Source organism: Cyrtonyx montezumae, unplaced genomic scaffold (assembly GCF_038088225.1).
Source record: "Cyrtonyx montezumae isolate F1298 unplaced genomic scaffold, pur_monq_1.0 scaffold_5, whole genome shotgun sequence".
Classification (NCBI taxonomy): domain Eukaryota; kingdom Metazoa; phylum Chordata; class Aves; order Galliformes; family Odontophoridae; genus Cyrtonyx; species Cyrtonyx montezumae.
Genome location: NW_027072056.1, coordinates 18842393 through 18856037, shown reverse-complemented (window position 1 = coordinate 18856037; position 13645 = coordinate 18842393). Strand labels below are relative to the sequence as shown.

The 13645-nt window shown below is 48.7% G+C and overlaps 1 protein-coding gene across 4 annotated transcripts in view; it reads right to left on the bottom strand.

The window, feature by feature from the left end:
• TNIK (TRAF2 and NCK interacting kinase) overlaps positions 1-13645 on the bottom strand; it is a 135500-nt gene that overhangs the window by 35221 nt on the left and 86634 nt on the right. For 3 of the 4 annotated variants that reach the window (XM_065748449.1, XM_065748451.1, XM_065748452.1), the window contains exons 10-14: positions 12040-12215; positions 10411-10477; positions 9196-9400; positions 1343-1453; positions 827-913 (exon numbers count right to left, since the gene is read on the bottom strand). In XM_065748449.1, coding sequence (XP_065604521.1) covers positions 827-913; positions 1343-1453; positions 9196-9400; positions 10411-10477; positions 12040-12215 — 646 coding nt within the window. The remainder of the gene's footprint in view (positions 1-826; positions 914-1342; positions 1454-9195; positions 9401-10410; positions 10478-12039; positions 12216-13645) is intronic. The other variant, XM_065748450.1, reaches the window with a different exon arrangement.

Sequence of the window (13645 nt, the reverse complement as noted above, 5' to 3'; positions counted from 1 at the left end):
GAAGCCAATTAGATAAAATAACTTGCTCAGAGGGCTTATAAATTACCATTGATTTTGCCCAGATTTTTCTGGATGAGAAGAACAAAGGATCAATGCAACGAGGTGCCAAACACCATTAGTTCATAAAAAACCCCCGCCAAAGCTGAGTCTGTGGAGCACTTTGTAGGACTAATTTATTGTTGGTGTCAATGGCAGCACAGCAGAGCCAACAGTATGATCTTCCTGAATCCCTACAGCTCTCTGAGGTTTAATGACTAAATCATTAACAACTTTTGCAAAGGCTTTTTTAAAAAGCACAGGCTTGTGTGAGGGTCTTGCTTTTCCCCGAGTAAATTTAATAGGGGGACAAATAATCATCCGTATAGATTAAAAGGAAACACGGTAAGAGTGTAACAGCTAACAGCCTTTTAAAGGAACTGTTCAAAAAATAATTAAACGAACAAACAAAAAACTTCACGAGAGGGACTATACAGTGTTCCCATGAAGGAATTAAAACAGAAATGTTCACGCAAAACATTACAGCCCACATCACAGCGTGGGTTTGCCCGGCGCAGTTATGTCATACAGCTCCATCATACTCCAGCATGCTGCTAACAGCCACAGATGTGGTGGGGAAACAAACGGGCCCTGCTCCTCCGAGGGAGGCCAAAGAGCCCTGCTGCAGGCAGGGAGGCACGTGGGGACACGGGGAGCTGGGCATGCTGGTGGTGGGGCTGGAGGGGTGGTGGCATCCCCGTCACAGCTTGCTGGCACAGTGGGATGCATGCAGGGGGTGTGGGTGCATGCGGGCAGGAAGCATCAAGCAGGGACGGGGTGTCCCATTTACCAGAAGTAGTGCTTGCTCCTGCAACAACTGCTGCTGCAGGATCTCTAACTGTCTCTGCTCCTCCTCTAACTGTCGCCTGATGTACTCCTGGAGGCATGGCAGCAAGGATCGAAGGAAAAAGAGAGAGAAGGTGAAAGAGGAAGCATTTTACAAGAGGAAGAGCAATGAGGTGGGCACCCAAATCCATCCCACCCGAGAGATGACAGTGATCAACCAAAGAACTCAGAGATTTCTGAGGGCAGTGAGCTAAAATTGCTGGGAAATGTTCACTGTGAGCAGTGCAGAATCCCACCCTGGGGTCAGCAGGATGGAAAAACCCCACACCGAGCACCTCCAACCTGCAGGCAGACAAGTGGATCCGCACAGAAATCAATTAGGACAGAGGGAAGCGATGCACACAGTGCTAACAATTAAACCACTTACTCTCCAGTTGTGAAAGCGGGGAAGAAAGAGGAGTGCTTATGAGAAGACGGGTCTTCAACCTCATTAGGGCAAGAGGGTGAAGGCCCACATTACCTGCTCGTGCTCGGCACGCCGCCGCTCCTCCTCCCTCCGCATCTGCTCCTCGTAGTGCCGCCGCTGCTCCCGCTCCTGCTGCTTGCGCAGCTCCTTCTCCCGCCGCTGCTGCTGCAAGGGGCAAGGGGCACGGGTCAGCCTAAGCCCCCCCAAGGCCTGCAGCTGCAGGGGGGGGATGCAATATGTCCCTTTTATGCTTGCTAAGACCAAAACCTAACACAGAGAAGATCCAAAATCCAAGTGTTTTTCCCTTTTCTCGATTCTTACCTGCCAGTCATGGTATCTGCTAAGGAAAATAAGGTTATCAACCAAGTTGTCGCAGATCAAACTGCTTTTTAAGACAAGGGCTCACACATTTACACAGCCTCTTCCCCTGCCATCAATACGGCTCTGTAAGGACGGGCTGCTCCAGTCTGGCCACCATGCTGCTTGCAGGGCAGCAGGCAGCCCCGCACGGCCACAGAGGGCTCATCAGCAGAGGGCACTCAAACGCAACCAGCAGCTGCCAGGGACTGCGGCCGGTGCAGCTCCTCCTCTGGGTGCAGTGACATGCATGCATCGCTCTTGGGGAGGCAATCCACTGAAGCAGTGACCAGGGCCTTGTTTCTCCCTTTTATTATTCTTTTCCTGCTCAGAGATTCTTGCTGCTGTGTGTTGGCAGACTGCAATGCCAAGGAAGGTACTGGAGCGATTTAAATGCTGCGTGATAGCTACATCACATGGAGCCTAGAACAGGCAGCTGGCTACAGAGGCTCTGCCCAAGGAGCTGGCTGAGCTCTCTGGAGGTGAAAATGCATATGCTTTAAATTGCTGATGAGCAGCAAATCTGCAGTGCATATATACATGTGTTTGGTATCTATTACCTACAGATATACAGACACCTATCTACAGATCTATCTAGACACAAATCTCCATAGATATACAGACATCTACTGATAGATACAAGAAAAATACACCCACATTATCAAACATGAAAGAGCCACAGCCTGTGTTACACCTCCCCCTGTGCAGGTAACATCCACAGAGCTGTGATGATTGCCTCCAACTTAACACAGAGTCAGTGCCATCCGTGGCCGTACTCATCGGCGCTGTTTAACTCTGTGCAGGGAAAGAAAACTGCACTCAACCTGAAATAACCTGCCAGCTCCAGACTCCGGCGTGTCCCACGCCACGCACGCTGTCACACTACCCACGGGATGCATGTGTTACTCTGCGCTTACGTGTGTCCTCGTTGAGTGCAGTGCTAACATATGTCTGCTTTGATTCTTTGAGCTCTGTATTGGAAATGAGATGAGCGGGACGTAGCAGTGACACACGGGATTTCCCAGCTCTGCCAGCTCCTGCCTGACCTTCTCGGATAAGAGCTGAGGAGGTTGCTGCTCCCATGCACTCACACAGCATGGGTCGAACACATGCTAACCTCAGCTCCCAGCTGTAGTGTGCATCATACTGGTTTGGCTCGGGGGAGAGAGGGCACTTTAATGTGTTTTTTGTGTGTGTGTGTGTGTGTGTGTGTGTGTTAAAATAGCATTCTGTTGAATAAAACACATAATGGCTGTGTAGGCTGGGCTTGGCTAGCAGGAGGCAGGGGACTGAATGCCACAGCTATTTCTCAGATAAAAATCACCGGATTGGTCTTTATTTCCCATCCAGCAGACACACAAAGCCAAATCCCTCCAAGGGAGAACAGAAAATGCTGTTCCCAAGAGGGAGTTGTGCACATCCACCCTGCCAGCCAAATGCATACCCCAACAATGCCTGGTGAAGCAGGTCCATTTCAGACCTCTCCCGAAAGGCACACACCAAACCACCAGCTTTCTCTGCACCTCAAGCCCAGCAAAACTCAGGAGCTGGGAACTAAGTCCCCCCAGGTGCAGCTTTCTTTTGGATCTGGGCCATCTGCTCCTCAAGCTAGTGAAGAGATCTCTATGCCCTGGTGCACCTCAGGTCTTCAGGCTGCGAAGATGAAATAAACAAGTTTATCAAGGCTGGGGGTACAGAGATCATCTGTGCATCTCCTTACTTCTACACCCCTGTGGTCAGATCACACTGTAACCAAGGCATTTGTCATTGCTGCCTACAAGCAATATCCTGCCCAATGCTGTCCCTGTAGGGATGCAGCAGCACAGACTCCTTGTGCACTTGCTCTCAGAGGCAACTGGCAAATAACTGGGTCTGTCCCCATGGAGGGGTGAGCAAAACCCCCATCAATGCACTTCTCTTCCACTCCTGGCTCACACCAGTGCGCACCTACTCCTGTGCCCACCAGCACAAGGACGATAGGGGGAACCTGTTTGAAGTAGGAACTGAAATGTGCACGACGCAGCTCAGAACTGAAATGAAGGACTCAAAGCGCTCTCTTTATTTGCCTCCTCTTCTCTCTGTTCTCTGCCCTCTCCCTCCCACCCTAAGCGCACACTTCCCACATTTCTCCACGCCTGCAACTACTGTGTTTATTTACACTATCCAGATTTATTATTATTGCAAGGCAAGAGAACCAATTAATTAGGACTGTGTTTATATAACTCTGCAGGTAAAGATTTATGTAGCTGCTTGTAAGCCAGAATGGGATCTTATGTGAGCTGCACTGGAAATGACAGGCTTTAAATATTGATGAGGAAAGACACAAGAAGGCAAAGCCTCCAGTGGGAAGGCCCTTGGAGGTTGGGCACGAAACAAGGACTTCAAAGGAGCAAGCTCTCCTTGCCGTATAAGATGCATTTAGGAAAAGAGCAGTGGGAAAGCTGTTCAGGGTTAGAGTCTCTCCATGAACCATGAGGACTCTGAGAGGCACTAATGCAAACTCAGCTCTCGAAAACCTTGGCAGCTGCTCCCAAACCTGAGCATCAGGCAGCAAAGAAGTGGAATGGGAATTCTGAGTAACAAATGAAAACAAATACTCGAGGTGGTTGTGTTGTTGTGACAGGCTCATTTATCCAAGCCACCAGGGAAATGGTGACTCTGCCTGGAACATCATCGTTCCCGACACAGTGAGCACTGGAGCATGGAGAGGTGTTTCCCACCGGTAGAAAAACAGGGTCAGCACATCCTACCACAGCAAATGGGGATGTGACAATGCTCTGCAGCATCGCAGGCTTTACTTGGGATCATCATGGAGGAACGTGACAGACCCCACACAGGAAGAGGGTCATACTTTGGAAATGATACTTTTGCAGCCTTTACAAACAAAGCAAACCTAAGGAGATGTAAGGCTTAGCACATCACTGTACTACAGGAGCTCCTGTAATGCAGCTCTCCTTGTAAATGGGTCTGCTGGCTGCTGCCACGATCACTGCAAAGTAGTCCTAATGAAAATGCTCCTATAAGCTATATGATACCCATATATGCGCAAGAAAATAACTACAAATCTAGCTAGTCTACGTTTATCTACAATTAATGGCAGGAAATCTTTTGCATTGCTTTTAAGAACTTCCAGTGGACAATCCTCAGCTGGTTAACACCTAACAGAGCTGCAGCAAGTTTTGATTCATTGAACATCCAGCCCCGTAACTGCAGTGACCGAAACCTCTCGTGTAAACAGCAAGGTGTTTAGATGTGCCTTGTGCACTCCCTGTAAAGATCTGACCTTTCATTTTCTGCCTATCAAGAAAAAATAAAATCTGCAACATGTCATAAAAATGAGGTTATATAAAATCCTTCCTGACTACAGCTGCTCACTGCTGCCGAGGGGTCTGCAGGGATATCTGTCGTGCAGTATCCTTAATGCTCCTGAGCATGAGATGTCTTTTCCTCTAGCTCAGCAGGAGTTTTGATGGTAAATGCAGGGCAGCAAGGCTCATTCTGCACAAATGGAATGCTCAGAATGATAACAAACTTCCTGCATGAGGGTACATATTAATACAGCAGCAAGTACTAATCTGCTGTTGGAAGTCCGGGACGGGGTGCATAATGCACCCCCTGTGATTCAAGCAGAGACGGTCAGAGATCTTCTCCTCCATCTGAACTGCCACAAGTCCATGGGGCCAGATGGGATCCACCCAAGGGTGCTGAGGGAGCTAGCAGAGGTGATTGTTGAGCCACTTTCTGCCATCTATCAGCATTCCTGGTTATCTGGAGAGGTCCCACAAGATTGGAGGCTTGCCGATGTGACTCCCATCTTCAAGAAAGGCCGTAAGGAAGACCCGGGGAACTACAGGCCTGTCAGCCTGACCTCGGTATCAGGGAAAGTTATGGAACAGATGATATTGAGGGAGATCACACGACACGTGCATGGCAATAAAGGGATCAGACCCAGCCAGCACGGGTTCACCAGGGGCAGGTCGTGCTTGTCCAACCTCATCTCCTTCTATGACTGGGTGACCAGACAGGTAGATGAGGGAAAGGCTGTTGATGTAGTCTACCTGGACTTCAGCAAGGCCTTTGACACGGTCTCCCACAGTATTCTCTTAAGGAAACTGGCAGCCCGTGGTGTGGACAGGTTCACTCTTCTCTGGGTGGAGAACTGGCTGGAGGGCCGTGCCCAGAGGGTAGTGGTTAATGGAGTTAAGTCCAGCTGGCGTCCTGTAACGAGTGGTGTCCCCCAAGGGTCAGTTTTGGGGCCCATCTTGTTTAATATCTTTATTGATGACCTAGACGAGGGAATTGAGTGTACCCTCAGTAAGTTTGCAGATGACACAAAGCTGGGAGGATGTGTCAAACTGCCTGAGGGTAGGGAGGCCCTTCAGAGGGATTTGGATAGGCTGAACAGCTGGGCTGAGCAAAATGGGATGAGGTTCAGTAAGACCAAGTGCCGGGTCCTGCACTTTGGCCACAATAACCCCATGCAATGCTATAGGCTTGGGGCAGAATGGCTTGAAGAATGTAGAGAGGAAAAGGACCTGGGGGTGTTGGTTGATGCTCGGCTCAACATGAGCCGGCAGTGTGCCCAGGTGGCTAAGAAGGCCAACAGCATCCTGGCCTGTATTAGAAATAGTGTAGCCAGCAGGAGCAGGGAGGTGATCATCCCCCTGTACTCAGCTCTGGTACGGCCGCACCTCGAGTACTGTGTTCAGTTTTGGGCCCCTCACTACAAGAAGGACATTGAGGCCCTGGAGCGTGTTCAGAGAAGGGCAACAAAACTGGTGAGGGGCCTGGAGCACAAGTCTTATGAGGAGCGGCTGAGGGAGCTGGGATTGTTCAGTCTGGAGAAGAGGAGGCTCAGAGGAGACCTTATTGCACTCTACCACTTCCTGAAGGGGGGTTGTGGTGAGGAGGGGGTAGGCCTCTTCTCCCTGATAAGTAATGACAGGACGAGAGGGAATGGCCACAAGTTGCGCCAGGGAAGATTTAGATTAGACCTCCGGAAGCATTTCTTTTCTGAAAGAGTGGTCAGGCACTGGAATGGCCTGCCTAGGGAGGTGGTTGAGGCACCATCCCTAGCGCTGTTCAAGAAGCGTTTAGATGTGGTGCTAAAGGACTTAATTTAGTAGTTGGGTAGAGATAGTGATAGGAGGATGGTTGGACTAGATGATCTTATAGGTCCTTTCCAACCTTATGAACTTATGAACTTATGAACTTACACAAAGCTGCAATTCTTCTCCTCACAATCCAGCAAAGATAAGCCTCAGCATGGGTCCTGTGAAACAGTGCAGAAGAAATCCCGGTCCCATTAGGTAGAATAAATACAGAGTAAAGAGACAGCGACTGGAACCACTGAAATGTTAGTGTCAGAAGGAGCTGAGACGCCAAAAGGAAACTGCCTGGCTGCTGCTGAAGCATTTGGGAGCTGCTGTGATGGGTCTAACACAGAGCAGGGCTGCTCTCTGGAGCAGAACTGCAGCAGGGGGATGGAGCACATGGTGCCTGGGGCACTGACCTCAATACTGAGCTCAGCACAGCTGTGACAGCCGCTGTTCGCAGGCCTCTGTGTGGCCATTGGGCATGTGCCACCCCAAAACATCTGGGGAAGAGCATAAGGCCAAACTACATCCGTCACTGTCTGTGCTAGAGTTAGGGGCAGGAAACTTTACATGCTTATCTCTGCCTCTGCCCGCAGCAACCCACACAACCACAGAAAGCAGGTGGACAGCCACAGGTGTCACCACAACTCAGACGGGTAATGTAGGGGTATCTGAAACCCCAGTGCATGGCGTGAAGTGTGGTCAGCCCCCAGGACACGAGTGCTGCTGGGCAGAGGGGACATGGCAGCTGCCAGCACACAGCTCCCTGCTCTGTCTTAATCCCCATAGACCCCATGGGGCAGATCCCACGGCAGCTCTGTGCTGGGCAGAGGATGCCTTCCATTTACTGTCCCACTGTCCTTCCCAGTTCTCTGACACAGCAGGAACACAAAAATGCCTTTTCTCTCGTGGCCTGCTTTGCTCCAGCAGGCATCTGCCTTTCAATTTAGATCTGAACACTGTAAAGCAGCTGGGAAGGAGGTAATGGGTGAAGAGCCCGAGGGGCTGTTCCAGCCACTGGGAACAGAGGCATTGATTTTAAATACTAGCCATGGTGGCATTAGCTTTTAATGGCATGGGGGTAAGGGCAGAGCTGGGTAGAGCTGTGTCTCAGCAGCCCAGGGCTGAGCTGCCAGCTTATAGTGAGGGGATTAGCCCTCCATCAAAACCTGCCCGAGGAGCACAGGCAAAGAGAGAGAACCATTTTCTTCTATGTGCACAGAACATATTAATACAGCAGCAAGTACTGTATTCATTACAGGATTTCAGCTAATCTGCTGTCTGCTTTTATCCTGGTATTGTTCCACTTCTGTACTGCTTGCAGCAAGCACGTTCTGACAATGGCAGAGCCATGATTCCCTTATGATAGTCCCTAAATAAACATGTATTGGTGCAGGGGATTTCAGGGTGCGTGTGCATGCGCAAACCTTGTCCTCCCTCCAAGGTCCTCTCACGCTGACAACATGACAGACTTAACACATTTACCAAGCAGAAAAGAGCTCAGCCTGTGCTTAGCCATCGCTGGGTTTTGCCCAGAAAGAAACCAGTGGGACCCCACAGCAGACAGCCTCATACATGGTGCACAAACAGCTGATGGAATTCTTTCACAGCTAAGCTCCTGACCCGGGGCATTACTCACCCCACTCAACCCAGCCTAGGGAGACCCAAGTTAAACACAAAAGATGCTGTGGCTCAGCCAAATTAAGGATGTGGGTGCTCTGATTGCCTGTTCACTGCGAGATGCCTTTCAGACCTATCAGTGACCTCTTTGTAAAGCTGACTTAATTACCCTTAATGCATGAACCCTTCAATCAGATGCTCGGGATGAGCTCAGAGTGAGTCAGTGGGTTTCTATGTGCAAAACCACATCAGAAGCCTAAGAGCAGAAGAAATCCCCCTATTCTTTTATGAACTTCTTCAGCCAGGAACTGTGAGCTAACCCTAGAGCAAGCACTTCCTTCCAGAGTTGGGTGCTATTCCCTGACCCAGCCAAACACTACAGCTAGATTTTAAATGGGGTGGATGATTTCATGACCGGTCGTATTTGTAGCTGGTATGTTAAGACAAGGGTAATGAAATCTTATGCTTTGGGGCACATATGGATTGTTGCACAAGTCAGGCAGGCATCTGCTCCTCCCCTAGAAGAGAAATAGTAATTGGCAGGGCTGAAAGGACCAACACTAAAATAAGAGATTAAATGGGACATAAGTGGTGCGTGGATCTGGGGAAAGGGCAAATGGAGTTTTTTAGCTTCTTCACAAGCATCATATCCCACAGCAGCAGGTCAGGACAAAGAACACGACAAGACATCCGGCCTGACAGTTCTGGCCACCTGGACCGAAAACAGCTGTCACACCAGTTCAGGACTGACTGCGCTCAGCGGACCCGGGGACCCTTTTAGTTCAGTACTGAAGGGGTTTATTTACAATACCAGCCCCCACTCCAGCCACTTACCTCCTCCAGCCTTCGTCTCTGCTCCTTCTGCTCCTCGATCCGCTTCTGCCGCTCGGCCAGCAGCTGCCGCTTGTGCTCCTCGTTCTCCCGCTGCTGCTGCTCCAGCTGCTGCCGGCGCAGGGCCTCGGAGCGCTCCTTGTTGGCCAGCTGCAGCCGCAGGAAGTCCCGCCGCAGCGTGGACTCGCCGGGCAGGTTCAGGATGGAGCTGCATAGGACAAAAGCACCACGGAAGGTCCCACGCTCGTCCTTAAGCCTCTTGTCCCGGGGCTGTGCACCCCACGGCTCCTAAGCACCCGAGCATGCTTGGACAGCAGGGATGGAGAGAAGGGTTGGGTCACAAGCACTGGGGCAGGGCAGTGCCAAGTGGAACATGAGTTTCACAGCATCTCTCCCCAGCATCACGTGTTGGGTTTTCTTTTCTAACATTTTTATTTATTTTCTTCTTAAATAGAATCCCTGAAGCAGACAAGACACTGCTTGATCATATACCTTGGCCCAGACCACAGCTCACCAACAACTTATTTGCTAAAAGATTCCTTTACAGTAAAGTTTCTAACCAAAGTCCCTTGTGCTGCAGTGGCAAGCACTATATTTAGCTGTTCACAAAGCACACTTAGCATGAATCATTGCCAGCTATTAAAATACTACATTATCTCAGGGAAATAATGGAATAATCTGATACTAATTACAATGAGACTGAAAAATGTCATCAAAGAAAGTTCCAGCCCTATTGTGCTAGAAGCAACACTGGAAAGTTTCGTGGTGAAGTTACGTTGAAATAGGGAGCTTGGGTATAAGGAACCAAATCTGCAAGAATCTTTTTTAAAAGCAGCTCACACATTCTTCCCCATCCAAATGCCCCTATGGGCAGCTCCCTGCAGCGTGGTTCACGTGAGCACAGCAGTTGTGTGTGCACAAAGGATTCTGCACCAATTGTGCTGAGCAGGGCTCTCTACCAGGGACCTGCCACCCTCCTGCTCCAGGCTGCACCTCCAGTCCCACAGAAAATGAGATCTCCCTTTCAGCTATGGGGATCTGTACCATCAGTGTAATGCCCACACCCCATTTAACAGGGGGAATACACTTTATCCTACCTGGGAACAGGACTCAGAGATCTAACCATCCTTCTCCTCGTTTGTTATAAGCCTATAATCCAAGTCGATTTCATACAGGGTTAAAGAGACACAAGGGTAGAAATGAAAGGTTGATTTTTACCTGGGCTCTCCAGAGTCATTTTCCTCCTCCTCCTCTTCACTTCCACTGTACTCGTACTCTGTCTCATCTAGGAACATAATTGCTTATCAGTGCCCCTTACTGGACTCATTTCTTTTTCCTGATAGTTAAAAACCCCAGAGCTCTGAGGGGAAAACATTCTGGCATGAAAAAGAATACCCATCATTGTTTCTGTCCATTTTCCTACATTACAGGAGGTCTGCACAGCTAGAAAATTAGTGCTGGTGTCCCTGACTGCTGCTCCTAGCACACATGGCACACTTAGGGAGAAGGCTGCAGTCTTGACTGCAGTGGGTGAAAGCCTCCAGCAACAAAGATACACCATGTAAGGATGAAGAGTAACCATAAAACAAAGATGTACCACAATACAGCAAAAAACCCTCCTCAGTGGGTTCACAGCTCCTGCAAGTGAAACGCACCAGAAGCTTTTGAAGCCACAGGCACTGGAAGGTGGGACTTAACCACTGCTCTGAAGGCAATGACTCTCTTACTAAACATATGCTCCTCCTATGCAAATCCACATGTTTTCCAGGCAATGAAGATATCTACATAACAGCCCAATTGCAAAGTTGTGCTACATACTGTGATTCCTATTGGGATACTGGCTTTATCAGACGAAGGGAATGATAGTAAAAAGAAAGGCTTGCATTTATCCAATTACTCTCCATCTCTAGGGTACAACCTACATTTGCCAGACTAAACACATTTAATACTTCACTAGGATCCAGCTTTATTGTTTTGATTACAGTGAAATCTATTACAAGGGGCTGGAAGGTACGCATGAAAAATTAATACTGCTACCAGTAAGAAAAGAAATAGTGATATAAATTAATTTGCTGAATTCTACAAACAAGCTTTCACATTCAAATTCAGCTCACGAGCAATGGAGTACTTTAACAAGTTTCTTCAGCTATCTGATCTTCCTTGCAGAGCACTTTGATAGGGCCCAGAGAGTTCACTGGAAACATCCAGTTTAATAGGTTACTCCTAGTCAGTGGAATTGCTTTGGGCAAGGGTCTTATCTGGATGTTCGTTTGCACAGCTCTGCTCATCACTGGCACGGCAGAAATGTCACGGAGATCAACAGACTTAAAATACGTGAGCTGGGAAAAAATGCAGCTCAGCAGCTTCTCCCTCTCGCATGCTCTCACGTATATACACACACGTGCATTTTATACACACATTTTAACGAATCAAAGCTTAAATGTTACACGTGGAAACTACCACTCGGACAAAAAGACACATCACGAAAAAAAGGACTTTAAAATGTTGATTAGCTCTAATGGCAATCACCTGCAGCCTTTGTATCAACACCACTTGTTTTGTTATGGGTATTTATTCTCATTTCAACTTCGGTGACGACGCAGAGGAACCGAATCAAATAAAGTACTTTAAAACCATGACGAGAGGGTATGAAGGAGGAGCACACCTCCTTAACTCAACCAGCTTGCCATCTGAGTGAGGGAAACTTGAGACTGAGAAGGCAAGCAACCCAGTCCTTAATGCCCTTGTCCTTCCACCCGTTCCCTTCTCCCACACCCCATTCTACCTGAGGGACCTCCAAACACTCCAAAGCCCAGGGAGTGCCCAGAGCACAGCATTCCCACTGACCTTTCTCTCCTCGCTTCTTCTTCGTCCTGTCGATGTGGTCCTTGAGCTGGATGCGGACCTGCCGCTCGTTGGGCTGGTCTCTGATGAAGGGGTGCTTCATCAGCTGCTCCGTCGTTGGTCTCTGGCTGTGGTTCTTCACCAGGCAGCTCTCAATGAAAGACTGAAACTTTTTAGACCTGGAAGGTACAGGAAAACAGAAGCAAACAGGTAACCACACTGATCCTTGTATCAGGAAGTGAGGAACTTGAGGGTGTTTGAGGACACTGCTTGGGTGCTCCCCAGGTCTCACTCAGACGCAGCATTCTGGGACGACTCGTGCAACTTCCCTGTTGACACTTAGCATGGGCTCAAAGCAGCACCATCAGATGTGACCTCTGTCACTCTATCTTCTCTTAGTTTTCCCATGCATGCTCCTGTCCATGCTTTGCCAGGTGCTATTAGGGGAAAACACCATTCTGCTGAGTCCGGAGAAAGGTGGGAATCATCAGCATCATGGGGCATCAGCAAAACCAAATGGCACCAGTGGCAACAAATAAAATGCAAGGACATGTCCCTCCTCCTTTGCCTTTGATTTTGCAGGTAAGAATAAGAGACCATACATGAGCAGAACCCCTTAAAGAACTGTTACTCATCAGACCCCATGTCCCTGCTCACAGCCCCCAGGCAAATGGGATATGCTCCTCTGGAACACGGCTTGGGCAGAAGCAGGACCATGAGTGTGGGTGGCAGGGCCCAACCTCTCCTCACCAGCAAATAGTTAAATTCAATCTCAGCTGAAACAATTTCAGCCAAATCTCTAATAAACAAACCCTCCTTAGTCTCAAGTTTTGCATATCAGAAGTTTTGCTGGAATTAATTTCACCACATTATAAACCCAAGAGAGCAGGGATTTACAAGGAAGAAAGATGTTGACAGGCCACTATGCTGTATGTTGCTTTAGCAAATAGGAAAATGAGTGTAAATTAATGACAGAAGCCAACAGATACTACAGAATGGCATTGAGAAGTAAAACAATAAGCTTTTGGGGATTTTACTTTTAAGCTGTCAGACTAGAAGTGATTTATCTTTTAAGTGCTAATCCATACAAATTGAGATGCAAAAATAAAATACACCACTGGATCCAATTAAATCCTCCCTCCAGCTTTATTAATGAGCAAATCTTCGTCCTCCACCTTGCCTCAAGGAACCCTGTGTCTCTGTGTATTCCAGAAGTGCCAGACCATGTGGTGGCCTAAAAACTGCACCTCTGCAGCATCACTCTCCTCTGTGGGTCTGAATCTGGAGACAGTTCACGTCCGGGTGCACAATCCACACATAAATAGGGTTGAACTGAAGTAGTTTAAGAACTGTCCTTCAGCACACGATGGGTTTGTCCATCTCCTCAGGCTCCAGTGCAGTATTTCCAGAGATAAGCAGGACATGGGTAAGCCAAGACACAACCATGTATCTCACCAAGCTGCTATAACAAACTGCCAATTGCAGCAAGAATGGTAAACTCTAGGTACCCAAACAAGAGCTGCAGTTTGAAAGACAGACTCAGAGATGTGTCCTTTCCCAGCCCAGCAGATAAAGCACTCTCAGCACCAGGCAGATGCCACTCAGCATT